This window comes from Babylonia areolata, chromosome 7 (genome assembly GCF_041734735.1).
Source record: "Babylonia areolata isolate BAREFJ2019XMU chromosome 7, ASM4173473v1, whole genome shotgun sequence".
Lineage (NCBI taxonomy): Eukaryota > Metazoa > Mollusca > Gastropoda > Neogastropoda > Buccinidae > Babylonia > Babylonia areolata.
Genome location: NC_134882.1, coordinates 26,792,904 through 26,811,183, shown reverse-complemented (window position 1 = coordinate 26,811,183; position 18,280 = coordinate 26,792,904). Strand labels below are relative to the sequence as shown.

At 37.7% G+C, this 18,280-nt stretch overlaps 1 protein-coding gene across 1 annotated transcript in view; it reads right to left on the bottom strand.

Annotated features, from left to right (window-relative positions):
* Positions 1-18,280, bottom strand: part of LOC143283928 (uncharacterized) — a 44,402-nt gene that overhangs the window by 8,117 nt on the left and 18,005 nt on the right. The window contains exons 6-19 of the mRNA XM_076590369.1: positions 17,061-17,097; positions 16,476-16,524; positions 15,653-15,707; positions 14,953-15,005; positions 13,277-13,460; positions 11,302-12,629; positions 7,101-7,260; positions 6,026-6,195; positions 5,471-5,534; positions 4,584-4,717; positions 3,741-3,818; positions 3,187-3,286; positions 2,179-2,313; positions 373-574 (exon numbers count right to left, since the gene is read on the bottom strand). Coding sequence (XP_076446484.1) covers positions 373-574; positions 2,179-2,313; positions 3,187-3,286; positions 3,741-3,818; positions 4,584-4,717; positions 5,471-5,534; positions 6,026-6,195; positions 7,101-7,260; positions 11,302-12,629; positions 13,277-13,460; positions 14,953-15,005; positions 15,653-15,707; positions 16,476-16,524; positions 17,061-17,097 — 2,749 coding nt within the window. The remainder of the gene's footprint in view (positions 1-372; positions 575-2,178; positions 2,314-3,186; positions 3,287-3,740; positions 3,819-4,583; positions 4,718-5,470; positions 5,535-6,025; positions 6,196-7,100; positions 7,261-11,301; positions 12,630-13,276; positions 13,461-14,952; positions 15,006-15,652; positions 15,708-16,475; positions 16,525-17,060; positions 17,098-18,280) is intronic.

Genomic DNA, 18,280 nt, shown 5'->3' with positions numbered 1-18,280 from the left:
ATAACAATCACATATCGTTGTGTGATTACCTTGAGCAAATACAAACCAGACCCAAAGATAACATACAACAGTGTAAACACATTGTAAATATCCCAGCATTGAAGAATTTTCTCAGAATCATGCAAACATATCCAAATTTTTTTTTAATACTGTGAATCAACAACTGACCTACATTTACATTTTCATGAAAGCCAGTATTAAAAAAACATTACCAAACATGATACACAGAACTTATTCCATCTCTAAAAATAAAGGCTTGTGGTTTGTATGCACAAGGGCTGTGGTATACTGTGTGGGAACACCCTCCACCCCATCCTCCCTTGCTCACAAACCACACAACATGGCTACACTGCCACATTTCTTCACACTAACCTTTCAGGCTTTTGTGTGCCTCGATTTCAGCTTTGGTGTTCATAAATGTATCAAAGCTTTGGACGAATGGGTTGACGATGGTCAGGAACTTCTGCGTGGCACTGTGCATGCGTGAGGCCACAGCGATAGTTCCCGGTGATGTTATTGTCCCATTACTCATCACTCCATTGGACAGCTTATTCCCAGGATGCTCACAGCTTCCCTGCACAGGCAAGTGGCACACATCTGTATTACTACACTCTGACCCGCACAACAAGGAGAGTGTTTGGGAAGGTGGGGAATGGTGAGTAAAGATACTGAGATAATTTACTCACTTAAAGCCACAGCTTCATATGAACAAGGGGCCGAAACAAAATTGGCAAATGTCACCACAACTGTTTGTGTCTAAACAACTGTTTTCACAACTTGATAAGGAAATAAATAAAGATAATACCAGCTCTCTGAAATTAAAGATTTATATGGGTACCATACCAAGTTATGAATAATATCATCATCAGTAGATGCAATGAATAAAGAAAATCTAATCAAACATGAATATTCCTAATACTTTTCAGGAATAAGTTTCAAATGCACATCATTCAACACAAAATTCACTTCACCTTAAGTTGTTTCCAACACAACATAACTGAAATATTTGCATTTTTATGGTGCTTCCAACACAACATAACTGAAATATTTGCATTTTTATGGTGGTACCTGTACACATTGCATCCTGAAATACCAAATCTAAATCAAGTTAAAAAAAAATCATAAGTGTAGATCATATTAGATAGAATATAGTTCTTCACAGAGTAAGAAGTATAAGTTTTGTGGCTGGCTCCTACCCAGAGTTAAGTGTGCTATGGGTGTCAATGGGAAGACTGGGACCAAACTGTTGAGTTATCATCCACTTCATGGATGCATCTATGCGTGTGTTGATCTATTTCCTGACCAATACTGCAAGTGTCTGTATCTCTCAGGCCAGCCGCCTGGTTAAAGCCGGTATGTCATTATGAGAGGAAGCATAGAGCACAGCCTACAGCCTTATCACATCGTTCCAAACCTAAATGGGCCTCCATAGCAGCATCGTCATCATCATTGTCATCCTCTTCCTCCTTCTTCATCATCAATATAAAAAGTCAAGATTATGTGGCCTTTCATGCCCTGCTTTCATGATGAGCTGTTTTGTTACCCCTCCACTAAAAATGGTTGGGTTGAGTCCTGTCAAAGTCTTCAGTGTCCACAGATTCATTGGGGTCTGTAGCTGGAGGGATGTGGTGGCGGTCTCCATTCGGGGGGGAAACGCACGCTCGGTCTAGCTTTGTGACTAAGCCATTATTGTTGTCAGTCGGGGGCTTAGAAGGTGGTGTCCTAACAATGTTTAATTAGAACAGGCACTACTGTAAAGCACCACAGTGACTTAGCAACGGTGCAGGGTTTCCTCTGGTATGTGGCCTCCTGGTAACCTAATATTAACTGATGGTTCCCTGTGGACTGAAAGTGCTGGGACCGCAACAGATGAACCCGGGTGTGGCTGTGTAATGGGGGACTCAGAATGGGAGGTGTGGGTGTAATGAGGAGGGGAAGTGTGAGGGGGGGGGGGGGGGGGGGGGGAGAGTGAGAGATAGACAGATACAGAGACAGAGAGTGAAGAGACAGAAAGAGAGTGAGAGAGACAGAGACAAAGACACACACACACAGGGAGCGAGACATGGACACAGGTTTAAATGTGAAGTCTGCTCACCCATATGAGAGAGAGAGAGAGAGAGAGAGAGAGAGAGAGAGAGAGAGAGAGGATGCCCTGACAAATCCGGGCTCTCCACGGACCTGTGATTCCACAGACCCAATGCTGCAGGCAGGTGAGGGGGTAGGAGACATTGGGGAAGGAGTGCCCGTGCTGTTCTTGTTCCAGTGGTTTTGGTGGGGGGAGGGAGCATGCCCCAACATCTTCACGGAGGAGCCCTGCAACGCCGAACACCCCCTGAACCCTCCACGAGCCATTCTGTGTGTACATGTGCGCATGTGTGTGCGTGCGTGTGTGTGTGTGTTGTGTTGTGTTCTTGGTGTTTTTTGTTATTTATTTATCTATTTTTATGACATGCACAATAGCTGAGTGGTTAAAGCGTTGGACTTTCAATCTGAGGGTCCTGCGTTCAAATCTTCTTAACGGTGCCTGGTGGGTAAAGGGTGGAGATTTTCCAAGGTTAACAAGCCTGAACCTCCCTCGTGTATATACAAAAGTAGAAGATCAAATACACATGTTAAAGATCCTGTAATCCATGTCAGTGTTTGGTGGGTTATGTAAACAAGAACATACCCAGCATGCACATCCCCGAAAGCAGAGTATGGCTGCCTGAATGGCGGGGTAAAAACGGGTCATACACATAAAAGCCCACTAGTGTGCATACGAGTGAACGTGGAAGTTGCAGCCCACGAACAAAGAAGAGATTTATTTTGTGTGTGTGTGTGTGTGTGTGCGTGGGCGTGCTTGCATACGTGTGTGTGTGACAGGGACAGACAGATGGAGAACAAGTCAAAGACATTAAATAACAAAACGTGGTATTCATCATTTCAAATGGAGTAATCCACACACAATCTATCAGTGTAGACAAATGATGAAGTTAAATGTGGGTACTTGGAATTGTATGTAAAAATTGGTGAGTTCACAGTAAGTACAAGACATTGTAACTTCCATATTACCAGTAAGTATTTCCAATTTTAACTAAAAGTAAGTGATTACTATGTCACACTTCTAACTATTCTTGTATACTGTCGGCCATGGTAGCTGACCTGAAATGCAGAGTTCCCACCAATACAACACATTGAGATACTGACCTTGTTGTTAGATTCTGATTCTATCACTTTCTTCAGCTTCATCGCTTCAAGTCGGCGCATGTTATACATCTTCAGGGACAAGAGGGCCTGGATGCGTAATCTGAAATCCATTCTTCAAGGTAAGACATCACCAATTCAGTCATCCTTTGCGAGATAAGTTCACACAAACAGTGTAATACACTAAAAGGTTAAGCTCTTTTATACATTCTTGCATTATCAAAAGGTTCTGTCATTAGAACTATTGTCATGCTCCAGAACAGTAAGACAGACAGAGGAGGGAACAGGGAGGAAGGAACAGGGAATCGTTTCTTTTAACTTACAGTTGATAAAAAGACAACTTTCAGCATCTGTCTAATCATTCACTACTTTAATCCATGTGAACTGACCAGTCATACACAATCTCATGCCAAATACAAAAATACACAGTAGCACCTCAAATCAACTCTTTATTTCCCCCCCCCCCCCCCAAACACTTCAGATGATATTCTTTATGGATATTCTTTCTTTTTTTTTTTTCATCACCCACACCCAGAGTAATAAGCAAGGGTACTCACATCAATATGGATAATATCCTCTCTTTGTCAGTGGGAGTGCGATCCGAAAGAATGCTGTTCCTAATTCTGTAGATGTGGCTGTGAATCAGATAAGCACTCATTATAACTTCACAAGTCCCACTGATTAATACAGATACATTTTCGGTTCTTTGTGTGAGTGTGTGTGCCTTTTTGGAGCGAGGTCATTTGTACAATCTGGCAAGGACTTAACATGTGATGAATGCAGACAAACACATACTGGGCTCCTGAAGTCAGTCAGTCAGGACCTGTATGTTTTGTCCCCTTTCATGTGGGAAGGTGGCATCTCCTGGCCAATGTCTGTGGGTCCTGACAAGGCAATTTATGTGTGTTTTTCTGCCAGTGTGGCGGGGGCAAGTGGTGTGAGAGTAATGCCACTAAAAGAACATGGACAGATAGAAAAAAAAAAGAACAATCAAAAGATGTTTCCAATAAATATGCAAGCAAATGCGTCATTTAAAAAATGGTTTAGTATGCAATGGCTCAGATATCAGAACACATCACAGTGCAGGCAATTACATTCAATGCCATCAGGTGTTTTCTTTAATGGCAGACCACAGAACAAATTAAATATCTTTATTGAAACTTCACAAAAAGTTAAGCACCCCTTGACCCAATCTTAAACTAACACCGATAAACCAAAGTAAAATGTCTGGTTTATACACCTTAGTTTGATGGTTGTGTGAAAAAGAGGTCTCTTAACTTTTCAAGAAGACTGTATAATAACACCGATACCACAAAGAAAACGAAATGCTACCAAATAAAACCAACCAGTATGCACACACTAATGGTCAGCTGATAACCCAGCCCATAGAGATCACTTACTTTGTCAGCGATAAAGTTTCGATGAAATTGGGAAATTCTGCTGGATGCGTCAAGTGCTCCTCACATGAGTGTGCCCACATGATGAAATACAAAACGGAGCGAATGTAGGGAATCAGCTTGCTCGGCTTGTCTTGCTGCAACCACACATACACCACATCCATGTCACATTCTGCATATTTTAATTGTTCACTGCTATGCGCTGCTCATACTATGCATACCATTTCAATGTGTTCACTGTTTAGTACTGCACATACTTTGCATGATACAACAATGTATTTACTACTATCTGCTGCTCACACTCGACAAAGTCAGACCTACTGAAACATGATGAAAGAGCACCAGACTCAAGACATCCACAACAGGTAACACCCTGACCATATCATCGGTCACCACACCACGCTGTTTCCCTGAACTCAAAGGAAAACTACTGAACAAACATCACTGCACCCTGCCATGTGAACAAATCACTATCAGAACAGAATTTCCAGAATGATGGGTTATTGTGTAACATGTAAGCCTGTCAGAATTAAACATTTCACTGAACCAATTAACATCTATAACGAGAACAATTCACAATGATATGCACATCAATACAGACCTATGAACTAAAAACAACAAAAATGATAAAATCTGTTCTTTCCCTGCAAATATCCAGTTCAAACAAATAATATGCATATTCACAAATGAAAACTTGTCAAATAAAATTTAACTTCTAAAAACGTTTTCCACAATTAATTCTGATCTGTGAATCAAACAAAACTGTTATTTTGAATTTCTCTTTAAATTACACCAAAATTAATTTTCCCTTTAAATAACACCAAGATGAATTTTCCAAGAAACTATCTTTTCCTGTGGACAAAATGTCCAGCACATATTTAGTAACTTACCTTTTTATCTGCCACATGTTTGAGGTCTTTAGCCCTTGTCACGTAAAACTCCTGAGTCTCCATTCTGCAACAAAGATTTATATTAATATATAAGTCACTCTCTTCAAAACAGTCTGCACAGTTTGTCAATATCCAACATTTATAACAGATAATACATTCAACATTAAAAAAATATTTATCATCACATAAAATTATTTCTGTGGGATATGGTATTGTTTTCAAAACTATGACTCATTCTACAGCTTCATTTACCATTCATCATTGTTACTAATGGCCCAGCTAACCAAACAGAAAGAAAGGAAAAGACAACAGAGATTAAAAGAAATGTCCAGAAACAAAGACAGAATAAATAAAAGAGGAAATTTTCAACACAGATTTTCAGAAAGTGGGTATACTGTTTATACTGCATGAAATCTAAAAAAAATATATTAATGTTGAAACAAAAGCATCTTTTGAAACAAAATAAAAACAACACATAACAGAAGTCCTTTTACGTAACCAAGCTGTTAAAAAGCAAACAAAGAAAAAAACAAACAAACATGAATGGTGACTGACTTTTCGAGGGCGGCTGCAAGAGAGTAGTCATTATCGATGCCTTCAGGCTGGAGTGGAGGAGGGGGTATAGGTGTGGCAGCCGGCTTAGGACTCTTTACATCAGGTTGTTTGTAGGAGTCAAAGGGAAGGTCCTCCTTGCTGACCTGTTTTCCTTCCACGCCATTTGCTGCCTGCAAGACACGGCACAACAACAACACACTCATTGCCCTGTTACTTGTGCTGCATGGTTCATACAGGTCTTTATTTAATCACAAAATTGTATAAAAAAAACTTTTGTTTTTGAAATTTTTTTTTTCAAAACAGCAAAAGGCTAAACTTCAAAACCATCACTATCACAGTATCAGGATCTGAGTGCCAGCTTATAGTTATATACCCCCTCAATGAATTAACTGCTACATAGATGAGAACTGATGATTTTGGTCAGAAAGACCTTTTCTGGATCCCCTTTTCTTTAATCAAAAAAACAAATAAACAAAAACAAAAACCACTTATCATGTTTATTCAGGGTTAAGTAATTCATATAATAAAAGATACACTGCTTACATGAAAGTTTAACTAAAGATATACAGCTCTGAAAAATGTAAATGTTACATCTGAACAGGTGAAATAATAGGACAGATATACATATCAATACATATCAATATCTCTCTCTCTCTCTCTCTCTCTCTCTCTCTATATATATATATATATATATATATAAAATAACATTCTTCTAAGGCCACAAAAAAAAAAGAAAAAAAAAAGAAAAAAGAAAAAAGAAAGAGCACAAGAATGTAGATCACCATTTTTTCATCATATTCATACATAAATTTTACTCTGTTCAAAGTCAAACCAAAGCAAATAGCATCTTTAAAACAAAAACTGAAATTGAAACTTATAAAAGTTATTTCATGTACACAATGTATATATACCCCAAAGCCATACACAGAAATCAGAAACATATCTTCTAAAATTTTATGGCATAGAAATCCATGTTGTCTTATCTTCATTCTAAAAACATAACTCATTACCTTTAAAAGTAAAATAGCTCAAAGTGAATGTAGTGTGTATTATTTACAAGGTATAGGTAACCTACCTTTTCTTCAACCTGTTCTGTCTTCTTGACTTTCTTTGTCAGTGGTCCAGTCTTCTGGCTGGACCGGCTGCTGTTGCTGCCGGCACTGCTGCGTCTCTGAGCCTTCCGTTTCAAGCCTGCCTTCTTCACTGGCAACTCTTCTGGGTGTGCTACCCCGTTACTGTTTCAACAACGGGTTTTGCACTGAGTTCTACTTTCTATAGACTTGACTGAATTTGAAATGGTAAGACTAATAAAATACGAAATTACTACTCACTGTACTTTACAATTACAGTCATTATAAAATGGTTAAAATGATAGCAAGCTTGTAAAGTTTTACATACAGTGCATGCATTCCAATATATTAAAACTTTTCTAGTGGCAAAAAGTTGTATTGTGGGTCTTTGTCCTTTTAATCAAAAGACAAAAGATACACCTGACTCTAGAACCCATGACACTGGATATAGACTAATAACATCTGAATTGCTTAGTTACTGCTAAAACAAGTAAGCAATCTAATTCAAGAATAAAAAAAAAAGAACTTTTCATATTATGTGATTAGTGAGTAGTTTCTAAAACAACAAACTATCTGTTGACACATCTGTTCAAAATTATTTTTTTTAATGTATAGCATTTACAATGTCATTATGTACATGTCTCACATTTTAGATTTATGCTAAAAAAATCATTATGCTTCATTGTCATGTTATGATTTTATATATACATGTACACAGAAACTGGCTCCACTGTATTTTAATTTCATACTATGAAAAAGATGAATGATATTAACCCCAAATTAAAAAAAACGAAGAAAAAGACACCAACAAAAACATAAATATATACCCAACAAGATGGTCACATCTGTCATCATGATGTTTTTTCTTCTTCATTAACCTGCTTTAGTGAATAACCTCATAAATAAACAACAACTTTCAGTACACTATTATGACTATGTGACATTTAAAATTTGTTTTTATAAATACTAAAATATATAAATCATAATGTATCCTAGTGACCTTATCAATTATGTCCATTTGTATGGCAATGTTACCACTACCAGCAAGACATATTAGAAAAAAAACATATTGTTATTTAATGTTTCCTCTTACTGGGGAGATTACAGATTCATTAATGTTTCCTCTTACTGGTGAGATTACAGATTCATTAAACAGTATTATGGGGGTTATATCATTCATGTTCCCGACCCTCAATACAGTCAATAAATAAATCTCCCCTATGTGACCATCAAAATGGCTGTTTGTGTCCACTTAAAATGCTTTTAAACGCAGTCAATGAAGTCATGTCTAAAATCAGAGTAAAAACAAAAATATATCAACATAACTTCTATGTCTCCAGTAGGATAAGACTGGATTTACAGATTTATAAAGCTAAGGATCCTTTGCTTACACAAGTCACTCATTACAATTACACAAAACTGCAGTATCAACTCTATCTGATTTTGGTACTGATGAATTGTTGACACAAAACATTACAGGTGTATATTATGATCAATAATTACAAAAATATGATGTGGTATCACAAATATATATCTTTAAAAGTTTTAAATACAATCTGCTTACATACCACATGCACTAAATATGAAATACCATTTGATATAAACCTATCGTGTATATGTTTAAAATATTATTATATATTAAAAGTGTTTTTATAAAGACAATCAATAAACATATTTGAAATGGGGAAAAAAAAGAAGGAAAAACTTTTCATTTTTCTGACAAAATAAAACAGATTTTCAATGACGCTGATTAAGTTCACAACAAAGCATCTTTTCCCATATTTTCAAATACTGCAATCAGCAGCAAAGGCTTCTTTTAGACTAGCCCATTACATGAGAAGTGTGCATCAAAGACCCTGCAAATTTCTAAGAGTAAGAGACACAGGTGAGAAGAACAGAAGACCTATGGGGATTAACAGTTTCTTCCTAAACTATTGTATATATTCTTGTTTTCCAGTTCAGGTTTTAAAGAAAATCACAATTTGTACTGAAAAAACAAACAAAATAAAACATACAACAGTCTGAAAATTCATTATGTTTTTGAAAAAAATATTACCATTATTTATAATCAGTTGGGCAGGTGGTGCCCTTACTATGTTTAAACAGGCACTCCAAACAGATAAACAGCAAACACGTGGAAGTCAACACACACACACACACACATGCACACACACATATATACACACACATATATACGAGGTCAAAAGCCACTAACTGTCATCTATGCACAGAAGCCGAAAGCAAAATATGTCATGTCCAGTCCATATCAACTGATCAAGCCAGTAAAATGAGGTTCTCTAAGTTTCAGATATACTAAGTTATTAGATATCACTTTTTAAAGATGTGTTCAAGTAATATTTCATTTTCAGTTCTGCAAAACTTGTCAGTAACAATCCACACTAGGTCAGTAGGTGTATACATTTTGTTGTTGTTTTTTCAATCTATTAAAAAAAAATTCAAATGAAAGTGTACCTGAATTTGTAAAGTAAAAAACAGAAAAGGAAAAAAATGAAATAAAGAAAGAAAATTTTCCCAGGGATAGAACTAAGCTTTCTGAATTTTCAGGTGAAACCCTGCATTTTACTACTACTACTACTAATAATAATAATATGCAAGACAATAAGATCAGGAATTCTCAACCAAAGATGCCACCACCTTTTCTTAAGACTTGTTTTATCATGAAAATACGTTATATGTCTTGTCTTGCACCTGAGTAATATGTAATCAGTGAGCTGTTTCTGTTGAATAGCATTAACTGATTAAGCAACATAGTTTCATGACAAGCCCGTTACATGTGAAGTGCGCATCAAAGACCCTGCAAATTTCTAAGAGACATAAATTAAGTACTCACGTCTCATGTCTTCAATAACTTGTGCAAAAATTCAAGGTATACCTTAGCTTCTGTTCATGTTTTGATTGACTTTTTCCACAAAATAATCTATTTCATTAAAAAAAAAAAAAAAAAAAAAAAAAAGACTCTCAAGCCAAAGTTTATACTCCAGGGCCAGGTTGCAAGAGGTGATTTTTGCAGTGCTAAGTTCGCTTAGACGTTAAAATGTTCATAAGCATACGGAATAAACCATGGATTTGGGAACGTTCATACCAATGAGCAAATTTAGCGATGCTAACTTTGCTCATGCAACCCACCCCTTGACCCAAACAAACCATCCATGGTTAAAGTTTGCTTACTATCTGAACATCAAAAAGTTTTATTCTGCATACAGACATACTTCAACATTGAACATTTCTGATTTCAGACAATATATAACTATTTTCATCCACAAGATATTCCTTATTCTTGAATCTCTAAGCCTGCCAGAATGAAAATTATATATTATGCCACTGATTCTGTATAAGTGTCCTGTTTCTTTTCTCTCTCTCTCTCTTCTTATCTGGTTGGATGTGTATGTGCATGGTGGATTTGTTGGGTTTGAAATACAGTTTAAGTTTGTATGCTGACTGTATGAACTAACACTAAAGGAAAGATCGACAAAACAGCACAAACTGTCTCCAGTCACAGTAAGAGCCACTCACAACATGAACAAGAGAGGCAAGACCTTCAAGACTCATTTGTGATACACTTAAAAAAAAAAATCCAAGCTTTTTATGTACTGAGTATAATTTCAAAATGTAATATTTAAGGAGAGAAAGAGCAGTTTAAAGCAAATTAAGTCCCCTAGCATTAATTACAGAGTAAGTTCCCTTTTTTTACTACCTGCACCAAAACGTTTGCAAAATAAATAAAACTTCCATGCTTAGCAAAAGAAGTTCCTGTTTGAACAAAAAAACGATAATAATAACTGCTCTTGTTGTTGGGTCAGAATATTAGATCAAAGTGCCAAGTTTAGAGAATACAAAAAATATAAATATAACAGTAAATGCAGTTTGCATATAATTAGGCTTCATTTTCTTTTTTTTTGTGCCCATCCCAGAGGTGCAATATTGTTTTAAATAAGATGACTGGAAAGAACTGAATTTTTATGCCTAATTAATTTGGTGTCAACTGACAAAGTATTTGCACAGAAAATGTCAATGTTAAAGTTTACCACGGACACACACACACAGACAACCGAACACCAGGTTAAAACACAGACTCACTTTCTTTACACAAGTGAGTCAAAAATCCAAAAGATGAAAGTGGATGAAAGAGTCATCAAGACAGGAAGTCAGAAAACAACAGACATGCACTGTCACATCAATACTCACAGTTCTGGAGACTTATTACTGATATGACTTGGCGCCTTTTTTGAGCTGGCACGGTCTTCAGCATCTGCCTTCTTCTTTTTGGCAGGAGGTGGTGGTGATGAATCCACTGAATCAGATAAGCGTTTTTTCACACTACCAGCACCGCCTGTCTTTTCACTGGCACTTTTGACACACAGCTGAATACCAGAGCTATCTGTCTGTTTATTATCACCTCTCCCACGTTCAGACATGCTGTTTGGAGGTGATGCATTTGGCGTCAACTTGGTGGCAGCAGCAATTGCTTTTTTGTTCTTTTTGGTTGGAGCTGGTGTCCTTAACAAAAGACAAGGCTGCAAACGTACGATGATAGATGGTTTACCACAGGTCAATGTAGGTACTGGAAGTTCCTTGGCCAAAGCGTCACTCTTATCAACCTGAGCACTTGGTCTTATCGGGGAGAGCATCTTCCCATGCAAGGAAGTCTCAACACGCACATCATCCACAAGACTACTAATGTCTGTATTGACAGTATGCTTGGAACTTGACTTCCTGTCTTCCCCACTCCCCTTTGAAGACAAGTTCTTTTTAGTGGAACTTTTTGTGGCTCCCTTGGCGATACTTGAACTGGGTGTTTTAGTTTTACCGGCAGCAACAATCTTTTTGCTGCATGCAGAAGAGGACAGGAGTATACTGTCAGCCACTGTCTCTCCCCCTGCACCATCCACAGGTTGCTGCTCTGGTACATCACGCTTACCTAACACCGGTTTTGTTTGTGGCACCGAGTTATCCTCTTCACTGGGAGAACAAACGACAGAGCATTTTTTTGAGGCCTTTGCTGGACCCCCACTGTTGCTAGTCCTTCGCTGACTGTTCTGCTGGTTGGAACTTTTTGCTGGTTCTGCACTGTCTGCAGCAGGATTGCCAGCACCATTACCTTCACCAGAGGTGACCTTAGGGCGCTCACAAACCTTGCTCACCTCTACTTTGGGTGCAGGGTGTGCTTTGGCATTGACAGAGCTGTCACTGTTGCTGTCTCTCCTTGTCTTATTCTGACTGACTTTGCCTGCATCTAAGGAACTGGTGTGGCTGCTGGGAGTGCTAACTGTGTCTGGTGAAGCACTGGACTTCTCACTGTTGCGTGGAATGGGGTCAGATTCATCATGTACAAAGAACGGCATGCTATCACAAGGACCAATTTCCGCCATCTTTCTAGGAGAGGTCTTGATCTTTTCCTGGCTGCTCCCACCCTTGCTTGCAGACACTTCTGTAGATGCCTGTGTGGTGTTCAGGACTGATGCTGGGGAGGACTTGGTGATGAACTGGCTGAGTCCCCAGCTTCCATTTGATTTCTACAAAATAAACAACTTCACATAAATTTTCCTTTTAATATTCTGTTAATATTGTGCACAGAATCATGACTTAGTTTTTCACAATTTTCTAATTGTAAGTGAAAATTATAAATGCTACATGTGAAGAACCAGTGAATTTTACAATACATACAGATACGGTCATACACATGCAAACATTCAGGGTACAAAAAGTTGTAACTCATGCCATCAACTCAAGTGTTCAGCAAATGTATTCCAGTTAATCTCTTCTTTTTTTTCAATATACTAGGTGGACAAAGAATGGAGTGTCACACTGTCTTGAAACTGCAACTCAAAACAGAATCTGCAAAACATTTTTTTTTGCTAATGATCAGATAGAAATTCTTCCCAATCTGGGGGTAGACCAGTGGTAAACTACTTATACAACTTTTTTTTTTAACTGACTTTGGTGTGTTAGTACTGAAGTGGTAAGCTAACTATTTCAGAAATTTTGATACCTGTCTGTCGTCATTCATTTATCTTTATTTACTATCACCCCAACCAGAAAAGGCCATATTAATCCCATGCCCACCCCCACCACTAGGACAAAACTGATACTGACCTTTCAATCAATTTTTCACCAGAGGATTAAATAACTTACATAATACTAAACACAAAGGCCAGATTACCTTGTCAGGGGGTGTGCTAGCCACAGACACAGGTTTGGTCTTCTCTTTCTCAGCAGGCATATCTCCCTTGGGGTCGTCTTCTCCATTTTCTTCTTCTGAGTCAGAACTTGATGACTCCGACTCTGAAGCTGAGCTGCTGTCTGAACTGCTAGAGTCATCACTGGATGCGTTGTTAACTTCAACCCTGGAAAAGCAACATTAATCCCCAAACTTTAAAAAAGAGAGAGAGAGAAAAAAAGAGTATATATAGTCTCACAGTGAGATTCTCTAGACAACAACAGCTACAACAATCTGCTGCTCCTGCAGACTATCCTTTGCTCTCATCATCTTTACAGGCTTCTTTTTCTGACATTGAAAATTGGATGTCAAACAACAAACTTGAATTGTGATGAAACTGAGTGAAGCCAACCCTTTCTTTAAATAGTCTCAAACCACTTCCCTTTCAGTTCCTATTCCTACTTCACTCCCATTGGCTGACTAAGAAGTTTTCTGACTGTGTCTGTGACCTTGGTGTTATTGACAGCAATCTTTCCCTGAAACAGCATGTTGCAAAAACCTGCCAATCAGCCTACCTTAGAGCTCTAATGTATCTCTTCAATTCATTCACTTCTTACAGAAGAAGCAACCAAGACCCTGTCTTTTCTTAATCCTTTCTCATCTAGACTATTGTAACTCACTGGGAGTGCTGGTGAGGTTGCTTCCTAATTGTCTACTGCTTTGTAACCTACAAGATTCAATTCTGATATTCAGGCAGGTAAGTTTGTCTGGCACCAAGTGACACTTTTAGTCACCTTGTGTCTACTGATAACTCCATTTCCTGGCCAGGAGTATCACAAGGTCCAAGTAACATAGGAAAAGAAAATCTGATACACCAATCTCTTGCCTTCCCTGTACTATGACTGGATTCCTGTCATGTTCACCACCATCACTGTCATGACCACCACTACCCCTCCCATTAATCCACTTTTGACTTGCATGCTGGGCCATAAGAATGCCAGAAAAGGCTGTTGTGAAGCCTGTCCATGATGATGTGTCAAAACAATGCTATGACTGTGCAACAACACCTTCCTACCCTTTAAAATTAAGTAAAGTGAATGGGCACATAACCCCCGACACAGACACACACACATATACACACACGCACCCCCATTTATGAATGGAATAATAATGACTTTCTTTCTGCTTTGCCCAGGAAAACTGAGGTCAAAACTAATATATTTCTGAAAAGTGATCCTGATGGCGTACCCTGACGTTCCAGAAGGTCATAAAGCAAGCAGCACATTGGCAATGACTGAATGGTGGCGTGACAGTGAAAAAGGGGGACAGGCAGAGCAGGTAAAACAGAAAAACGACAAATATTGATTTGACCTGCCCTCCATCCAACCCGGCAGCTGCTATAAACAAAAAATGCACATGTACACATCCTCTCTATCCCATCCTCCTCCTTCACGATCATGTCTTTATACCAGTGTTGAATTCTGTCTTCTCACTGCACCAGTAAGTGCTTGATTACAGGTCTACATAAGGAGAGAAACAGGGAGAGATACAGACAGATAGACAGAAAGAAAGCCACACATGTACGCAAATACACACAGACAAACAGGGAAGACAGATGGACACTTACACAATAGACAGAACTGAGAGAGAGAGAGACACTGAGAAGTAAACAAACTCACTCCAAGTTTGTAGCCCTTTCTTGGTTCTTTTTATCATCCTCTGGCGTGACATCCTGAAGCAAAGAAACAGAAACAGATACTCCAAAGATAAAGACACAACACTGGACTGTCTCAGTAAGGGTGGGTGATGGAGAGGACACTCAAATAAACTGATCAATTACAATGAACAAAGTTCATTTTCTGTATGATTATTATCAAAAAACAAAAACAAAAAGAAAAAAGTCAAAATTTATTCCATCTTTCCAAATGACCATAGGCTTTTGTGGGTCTTAGTTAATGAAATAGTTAATGATAAGTTTTACATACTCAAGAAACAGGAAAAACATGGGGAGTAACTGATTTGTGTTACTTAGTCCATGGACAGCTTAACTGAAATTGTCTTAATACCGAACAAAGTAAAAAAACAAAAAACAACAACATATGTTGGCAAAATGCCAATGTGGAAATCCATACAATAAGGGAACACTCACATTGATGGCGTAACCGTTTCATGCTAATGCATATAAACTACTAACATAAAAACATAACAAATGAAATTTAGAAACTACACAGAATCAGATGGGGCAATTCGAAAAAACAAAAACAAAAGGGTGAGGGGACAAAGGGAGAAAGGGATCAAAAGAGAAACAGAGAGAGAGAGAGAGAGAGAGAGAGAGAGAGAGAGAGAGAGAGAGAGACAGAGAGAGAGAGAGAGATTTACCTCAATATCACTGTCATCACTAACTGCCAAATCTGCTTCCAAATCTGCTGGAATGCTGCAAACGAAGAAAAGACAAAACAATTTTTGTCTTTTTCCCTCCCCTGATGAAACTGGTTCCTTTTTAGTTGCTGGTGCAATGACATTTTAATGAAGTGATGTTTGGGCATTTATTTAATTTTTCTGTCTGTTGCATTTTTGAAAAAAGAAAAGAAAAAAAAAGGAAACTGGGTGAAAAAATCAATTAAAAGCACATCATGCAAATACACATGCACACCCCCCCCCCCCCCCAACACAGCTACTCCATAAAAATGTTGAATAAGAGGCAAAGCCCTCATGGCTTCTGCATAAAAATAAAAGATAAATATCTACCACATCGCCAATCCATTTTTATGAATGATGGTCTGAAATGCAGTAAACAAAACTGTCTAAACATGGAATGTCTCCACATAACATGCTATAGGCTGTATTTTCTTACTTTCTTTTTATTTATTCGTTTATTTATTTTGTTTGTTTTTGTTTCTAAATTATTGTTCAAGTGTACATATCAGTGTCCAAAAAAGTTCTGACTGTTTCCCAAAACTGACACTCTTAGCACAATTGTCCGATACTGACTTGACCTCAACATCTAGGAACCTGCATTTTACAATGAAACTGAAGTAATCCGGAAAAAAAACTAAAGTAATCTGGAAAAAAGAAAAAGTACATAACTACTACAACAAAAAAACTGGTGTTTCCATAGGATTAGCTGAGACACAATGAAAAATGGGCTAAGGACAGCATTTGACTGAACAACAAGTCATCAAGACCAGACTAATTTACATACCATGCAATGGTGGGTTCTGCTTCCGTCTTTGTCATGGCATACTCGGGTTCTGTGACAAATAGTATGCTGATCATATCTCTTTCTTCATTTTAATACAGTTCATGACTGTGCATCAGTCATTAACAGTAGAACACATGAATAAACTTATAAATTTGTAAAGATACTCCAAAGCATTTACAAACATATAAAAGTTTACTGAAAATTTAAACTGTTGTTGTTTTCAATAGATCTTTAAAATCTGCATTCATTAACTCAAGTAACTACAAAATGTGTTCCCAAACATTCAAACTGCTGAAAGCTGTCGTTTTCAACGTATCTTTGAAATTTGCACTTATAGTTATAAACTCAAATAGCTTTAAAATCTATAGCTTTAAAATCTGTTCCTGAAAGAAACCAGTCTACAGAAACACAACTTTTAGACATATGATGTCTCTTTCAACCTGAATCCTTTAGAAGAACTAACTCACAACCTTTTTTCATATTCCTGGTAAAAATGTGAACAATACAGGCCATTATCTTTTCCCCAGATGAAATCAGAAGAAATGGAAAAATACCAAAAAACTTAAGACGCTGTGTGTCACTTACCAGGCAACGAAGGTTTTGGCTTCAGATCTTGGTCCACCTGCACACCAACAAATGTTGAAGCTTTCTGAATACCTTGGACTCAGGATTCATTTCCAACTGACTCCCCCCATGCATTCACATCATCTTTCAGCTGTCAATATCTTTTATTATAAGTGTGGGGCCTAATTTTCATCATCAACATAACAACACAAAAACAACAAAAGTGAATCTCTCGTTGGAAAGTGAACTGCCAGCCACTAGCGTAGCTGGCAAGTTGCTTTGTGGCATCTATCTTTGAAGTAGTTACAAGCAACAATTCCTGTACTCTGGTTAAAAAATAACTGGCATAGAGCAAAGTGAAAATACTTTCAACAATACAGTTCAAACAGCAGGATAAAATGGTTAAATACAAAACTTTCAAAAACATGTTCAAGATTCAAGGCAGAAGTGGATAGATATATAATGTGAGAAAAGCCAATTTCAATGAGATGATGCATACAAATGGCTGATAACACAAACATATGAACAGTTGAACAAACATTAAATAAAGTAACATTCAGCAACTTTTTCTTAGTACTAACAGACATCAATGTTGCATATTTGTGGAAGCTGGGTCATGTTTTGTAATACTTAAGTAAATACTGACTGCCGAGATTCTGAATTGTAGGACATTCCATGTGACCAAAAAGGTTGCATCACAAAAAACAAAATTTAATCTCGTCCTGTTTTCATGCTCCCCACATGACGGCAGACTGGTGTGAAATCATTTTTTCTGTCACATTTATATAGAAAGCTGTCTTAATCCGATATTATTCCCAATATACATCAGGAAAGATCCAGGTCAAGTCTAAGTGCATGTTTTTGTTTGTGTGATACACATTGTTGTAATATTGTTTGGTGTAATACCATTGTTGAATTTTGAGGTTGGTGCATTGCTATATATCTCATGGCGCAACAGCTGAGTGGTTAAAGCGTTGGACTTTCAATGTGATGGTCCCGGGTTCGAATCTTGTTAATGGTGCCTGGTGGGTAATGGGTGGAAAATTTTCTGATCTCCCAGGTCAACATATATGCAGATCTGCTAGTGCCTGAACTCGATTTGGGTGTATACACATGCAGAAGATCACACATGCATGTCAAAGATTCTGGGTCGCAGTAATTATATCTAATAACTATATGGCTTTCATAACTAATTGCTTTTCCTGACAATACCATGCAATGGAGACGCATCTGGCTTGCAA